Genomic DNA, 6217 nt, shown 5'->3' on the forward strand with positions numbered 1-6217 from the left:
AGGCCCAGGTGCTGCCCACGGGAGGGGCCCAGGGGCAGGGGTCGCTCTTCTTCAGTCCTGCAAAGCAGACCTGCCCTTTCTGGGCTTTGCCTGTCTCCCTCTGGCCTCCTTCACACCCCAACCCCTCATTCAGCCAGGGAACCCCCCGCCCCCAACACCCCCCACCCCCTGCAGTTTATCCAATCCTTGGTGTGAAGGCAAAACTGTTTAATATTTTATTGGTGACAAAAGAACTTAAATTGACCGAAAATCAAAAGTTACATTGCCTTGGTACGGTGCGCCTGGGTTTGTCAAGGCCGCTGCTACAAAGCTGGAGAACACAGCACAGGGCGAAGCAGAGGCAAAGCGGCCCAGCCCAACAGCCGGGATGGGGCAGGCAGCGTCCCTCAGGCCGCCGCGGGGTCACCGCAGAAGCCTACCCGGTGCGTGGTGCATGCCTCTACGCAGCCTACCGGAAGAAGGGGAAACCGAAAGCCCTAGAGCAATGGGAATAAATAAGAGTCCCTGCCAGAAGGAAGGTGGCCTGTGCGTCCCCGTCTGTCCCATGTAGAAGCTGGAATCTGGAAGTGTTCAGCTCAGGGCCAGTGACAGCCGCAGGCCCGGGCCAGGGCAGGCTGGAAGCCTGGCCGCCAGGCGGAATGACACCCCAAGCCAGGGGTTCGAGGGGCTGCGGCAGCTCTCCTAACTAAAATGACCCTCTGCCAACGACACCACACCCCCCAGCCCCTTCACACAGAACGCAGTAATTCCTCAAACTTGTTTCCTTACCCCCTAGAAGCAGCGATCACCCCCTCAGCAAAACTGCTGGCAGGCAGAGCTCCCAATTTGGGCTTTCGGTGTGCAGCGCTCCGTGTGTCTAACCAGTACAGGGACTGTCGGTACCTCCTGGGGACAGGGACAGGCCCTCTTGTCCTTTCACCAAATCTTCCAAAGGCCCCCGGGAAAAAAGCCGTCGATCCGGGAACAGCCACCTTCTCACCCCCTGGCCACAGGGCCAGTCCTAGCCAAGGCCCCTAGCAATGGGGCCAAAAGCACCTTCCTCACAGGTGCGGGGTCCTGCGCCGAGTCCGGGCGGGAAGCGGCTTGGCTTCTGAGTCCAGTGGAGAACGAGCAGCTTCCAGGCTCGGTGGGCGGCTACCCCAGAGGCCCGATGCCCCGCAGCAAGAAGCCACCGGAAGCTAAAACCAGCAACAAAAATCCTCCTCCAGGCCGCGGCACAGGTGTTGCTCCTCTTCTCCAGTGGCGCTGGCTTGTTCAAACTGTTTCTGGAAACTTCTCACATCTCCCAGGTCCACCGCTAAGATTTTAGAGACAAACTTAGGAAAGTATTCTTCAGTACTCCTTTAAAAGAATTTTGAAAAAAACAAACAGAAAAACCCCAAACACCCTTATTTTCTTTAAATGAAGGCCCTCGGAGAACACAGGCAGCGCGACCTCGGCGCGTCTGGTAGGCATGGACAGATGCGCCCTCCCGGGGCTCTGCCCCGCGCGCCGCCGTCTTTGCAAGGAGCCTGCTCGGGCACAGAAATGCGAAGTTTTTTCCTGCTAAGACGTAGTCCCCTTTCAATCAAAGAGAAAAAGAAATAAAAGAACAGAGGAAAGGGCTACTCTGAGATGAGGGTCTTCCTCCCTCCGCCCTGGCCGCAGCCCCGGTGGGACGGAGCGGGGCCTCCTGGTGGCGGCGGCTCCCGCGGGCCGGCCCCTCCTCCGCTCCCTCTGCTCCTCGCCGCCGCGGGCCAGCAGGGGGCGCTCGGCCTCGGCTCCTCTCCCTCGTGCGCTCTCCCTTCCTGTCGCTCACACAGTGGTGCTTCAGTTTTAGCAGTGGAAAACAGGTATCCGTTTATTTTTATTTTTTATTACCCAGAATAAGATGCTGATGGACTAAGCCACGTTGCTTAGCTCTTCCGCCGCCACCTGTCAGGAGGGAGAAGGGCAGGAGGCAGTGAGACCCCGAGCCCCACAGGTACCCAGCACACAGGACAGCGAGTGGGAGCTCAAGCTGCTCTCCCCCACTCTGATGAGGAAACAGGTCCTGCAAGCAGAGGGCTACCCGCCAGGATGGGGTAGGGTGGGGTGCCTCCACATCCCTTTCCGTGGGGAGCCCTAGAATTCTTTCAAGGGGAGTGTGGGGCTGTGACTGGGCAACACATGGAGCCACCCTGACTGGTGGTAAAGGGCACAGGCCAAGCTGGCCCTGGGGGCCTGTGACCCCACTGGGGACAGCACGCATTTCCAGATACCACCCCTCCAGGGCAGCTCCCTGGGGAGAGCCCCTCCCATCCTTCTCCTGGAGGCTGGGATGGGGCCAGGCCTGCTCCAGGGGGGCTTGCCTTTTAGTACTGGGACAGCCCCGTCACCCCGCCATGCTGGTACGCCCTCTCTCCCTGGTACGTGGAGTCCTGCGAGAGCGCCACGTCGATTTGTGATTTAAACTCGTCACCAAGGTAACTGTCCTGAAAGACAAAGTCGGGAGGTAAGCAAGCCACAGGCCAAGGGTGCTCACGTCCACCCAGCCCTCAGCAGCCCCAGAGAATGGAAAATCCGTCCCCAAATTAAGACCCAGGAGACCCACTCTGATGACCCTAGCCCAGGGACAGGTAATTCAGACAGTGGACATGGGCCAGCCCCAGCTCTCTGGGGCTCTTCAGAGGGAATGTTCCAGGTGCATAGCCCCTCTCTCACTCTGGCAAGTCCTGTCCCAGGGCTCCAAGAGGGCTCTGTGCGTGGGGCGGGCTCACCTGGGACAGCTCCGGCTGGGAGAGGCCGGGCTGGCTCATCTGGGAGGGCTGGCTCATGGAGATGTAGCCCTGCGTCAGGGCGCCCTGAGAGAAGGGCTGTGATGCCACATCCTGGCTGGCTTGGCTGTTGGGGAGGTTGGTCTGGCTGGGCCCAGGAAGCCCAAAGCGGTTCTTCTGGCGTCCCCCACGGCCAGTCTTGCCTTTTGGGGTGCCTCGGCCTGAAAGACAGCAGTCCAGGATGATCCCAAGGAGGCCAGGGCCTCGCAAACAAGCACACCCTCGAGAGCTCTCAGGAGGGCCACACCCGGCCGCCGCCATGGATGCTCACCTGCAGCGGGCCCATTGGCTTGTCCAAAATAGCCAGGCGGTGGCATGGGCGGCATGACCAGGTTGAAGGGGATGGGAATGTTCATGGCAGCCACATGGCTGGGGCCAGCACTGATCATGCCAATCTGGTCGTGGGTCTGGAAGTACATGCTGGAAGGCCGGCCTGCAAATCACAGTGGAACACAGCAGGTGTCAAACCCCGGCGATGCCCCACCCACCCCACCAGCCAGTCAGTCGGAGCTGCACATCTGTCCCGGCTCTGCCCAGGCTGAAGATGCAGATTCGCGGGACTCCATGTTGACTACAGCAGCCAGCCTGGGGCTGGGTGCTTGGGCAGGCACCTTCCCCCAGAAGAACCTGCTGGGAATCACTGGCCTACACAGATCTGAAAATTGGGGCCGGGTGTATTGGCTCAAGCCTGTACTCCCAGCACTTTGGGAAGCCTAGGTGGGTGGACCACCTGAGATCAGGAGTTTGAGACCAGCCAGGCCAACATGGCGAAACCTCGTCTCTACTAAAAACACAAAAATTAGCTGGGCGTGGTAGTGGGTGCTTATAATCCCAGCTACTTGGGAGGCCAAGGCAGGAGAATCGCTTGAATCTGGGAGGTGGAGGTTGCAGTGAGCCAAGATCGCACCACTGTACTCCAGCTTGGGCGACAGAGCAAGACTGTCTCAAAAAAAACCAAAACAAACAAACAAACAAAACCCTCCATGCAAATTGGCTATGTGCAGTGACTCTCGCCTGTAATCCCAGCACTTTGGGAGGCTGAGCGGGAGGAATGCTTCAGGCAGGAGTTTGAGACCAGCCTGGACAACATAGCGAGACCGTCTCTAAACATAAAAAATAAATGAAAATCACCCTGAATTTACCAAAGGAAAAAAAAAAATCCTTTTTAATGAAAATATTCTATTTGTACTACATGTAGTCCCTGCTCTACCAAAAGGCAAGAAAAAGCTAACTAGATTGATCACCAGGAAACACAAACGAATAAACTCTGGCTAAAGACAAACGCCCCAGGGGTGCTCTGGGGCTAGAGATGCCCTGGGGGCGGGGAGGACAAGGGAGCCAGGCCCCGCCCTCGATGGGGAGGTAAGGTGGGGCACCTAAAGCTTCAGCCATGGGAACAGCCAACATCCTGGTGTGAGGACAAGGGGCCGGCCGGGTCTCCTGCCGAGCGACTCACCCTGGCTGCTCCGATCATAGACGGAGCCTGGGATGATGGCCTCCCGGGCATCATACATGGCTGTGGTCATGAAGCGGGCTCCCTGCGAAGGTTTAGATAGGTGAGGAATTTGTCATCTCAACAGAAGGAACAACTTCCCATGGGCCGGGTGGCCTGGGAGGCAGCAGGTATGCATGCAGCTGTGGGGTGTTGACACTGTGCCAGGGGCTCTCCCTGGAGACAGGAGAGAGCTGCTATCTCATGGCCTCTGGGTCTCACCTGCCCTCCTCGGCAGACCTGGGCTGATGCTGACCCTTGGGCCTCAGCTCAGGAAGCTTCATATTCCCTCACCACCAGGGCACCCCGGGCTTGAAAAGCTTCCAACTCCCGGTGTCCCAGGTCCCAGGCTGCTGCATGCAGCACAGCAGCCCTGAGCCCAATTCCCACAGGCCACCCAGGACTCAGCGGCCCTGAGCCAAAAATGCCACACACGGCTTGGGAGACAGGAAGTGGGCTGGCCCATCCTCCCCTAGGAGAGCCCTCCCTCAGCTCACAGCCACATGGGCCAAGATGGCATATTCCCAGCAGTGTTTCAGGCCCGGGTTTCTCCTTGCTGCCCTGCTGTCCTGTGCAGACGCTCACCGGGTTGATGGTGTTGACCAGCTTGCGCGGCTTGCTGAACTGCATGAGGCTCTCGCGCAGGTTGTTGAGCGGCCCCTCCACCAGCACCTTCTGCTCCTTGTAGTAGTTCAGTAGGTGGTTCCAGAGTGGCTGCTTCGACAGCGCCTTCGGGTTGCCCACGATGATGACGCCGTACCTGCAACAAGGGTGCAGTGCTGAGGACGCAGGTGGAGAGCGGCCCGTCTCACGGGACGGTCCAAGAGGCAAGGCTGCATTCACTCACAACCCAAATCCAAGGCAAGAAAGGTGTGGACCATGCAAGCCAAGGCAGCAGGCAGGCTGCCAGCCACAGGGACAGGCCCCAGAGCCCAATGCCAAGCTACTGACCCTGCACACGGGTTGATTTTGTGGCCGACTCTAAGCAGCCCCATGGCAGACACCTGGCTGGGTGGATAGGTTTGGAGACAAGACCCGCTGTCAAGAGAGTCGGCCTTCTAGGCACCAGGGCACAGGTGGCCCCACAGGGTCCCTGGCAGGCTGGGGCACTGACCCGATGCCCAGCTCCTCTAGCCCACCTCACGCAGCTGTGGGGGGACCCACCCAATACCGCCCACCAAACAAGAGCACGCCTTAGAAAGAGGAAGTACCAATGACAAAGCCATGGTGACCTACAGGAGGACTACTGCGTATGTGAGCCTGAAGAAGTGCCAGGTTCTCTCCCTATGCTGGGTGGAGCCACGGGCCAGGCCCCCCGAACTTCCAGCTGGTGAATGGGTCCTTGTTGTCTAGATTTTTTTTCTTTCTTTCTTTGGAGACAAGAGTTTTGCTCTTGTTGCCCAGGCTGGCGTGCAATGGCACAATCTCGGCTCACCACAATCTCTGCCTCCCAGGTACAAGCGATTCTCCTGTTTCAGCCTCCCAAGTAGCTCAGATTACAGGTATGCACCACCACGCCTGGCTAATTTTTTTGTATTTAGTACAGACAGGTTTCACCATGGTTAGGCTGGTTGAGAACTCCTGACCTCAGGTGATCCATCCGCCTCGGCCTCAAGTGCTGGGATTGCAGGCGTGAGACACCGTGCCCAGCCTGATGTCTAGTTGTATGTGGGATGACAGAATGGATCCCTTCTGCTATCATCAGTTCACAAAAGTTGTTTTGTTTTTTTTTGTTTGTTTGTTTTTGAGACGGAGTCTCGCTCTGTCACCCAGGCTGGAGTACAGTGGCGTGATCTCGGCTCACTGCAAGCTCCGCCTCCCGGGTTCACGCCATTCTCCCGCCTCAGCCTCCCGAGTAGCTGGGACTACAGGTGCCCGCCACCTCGCCCAGCTAGTTTTTTTTTTTTTTTTTTTTTTTTTTTTTTTTTTT

At 58.0% G+C, this 6217-nt stretch overlaps 1 protein-coding gene across 2 annotated transcripts in view; it reads right to left on the reverse strand.

The window, feature by feature from the left end:
• Positions 1-192: 192 nt before the first annotated feature.
• The window catches only part of UPF1 (UPF1 RNA helicase and ATPase), a 38178-nt gene continuing 32153 nt past the window's right edge, over positions 193-6217 (reverse strand). For both annotated transcript variants that reach the window (XM_023229705.2, XM_023229704.2), the window contains exons 19-24: positions 4873-5047; positions 4252-4333; positions 3067-3228; positions 2739-2956; positions 2331-2453; positions 193-1914 (exon numbers count right to left, since the gene is read on the reverse strand). In XM_023229705.2, coding sequence (XP_023085473.1) covers positions 2334-2453; positions 2739-2956; positions 3067-3228; positions 4252-4333; positions 4873-5047 — 757 coding nt within the window. In that variant the 3' untranslated portion in view covers positions 193-1914; positions 2331-2333. The remainder of the gene's footprint in view (positions 1915-2330; positions 2454-2738; positions 2957-3066; positions 3229-4251; positions 4334-4872; positions 5048-6217) is intronic.

This window comes from Piliocolobus tephrosceles, chromosome 21 (genome assembly GCF_002776525.5).
Source record: "Piliocolobus tephrosceles isolate RC106 chromosome 21, ASM277652v3, whole genome shotgun sequence".
Lineage (NCBI taxonomy): Eukaryota > Metazoa > Chordata > Mammalia > Primates > Cercopithecidae > Piliocolobus > Piliocolobus tephrosceles.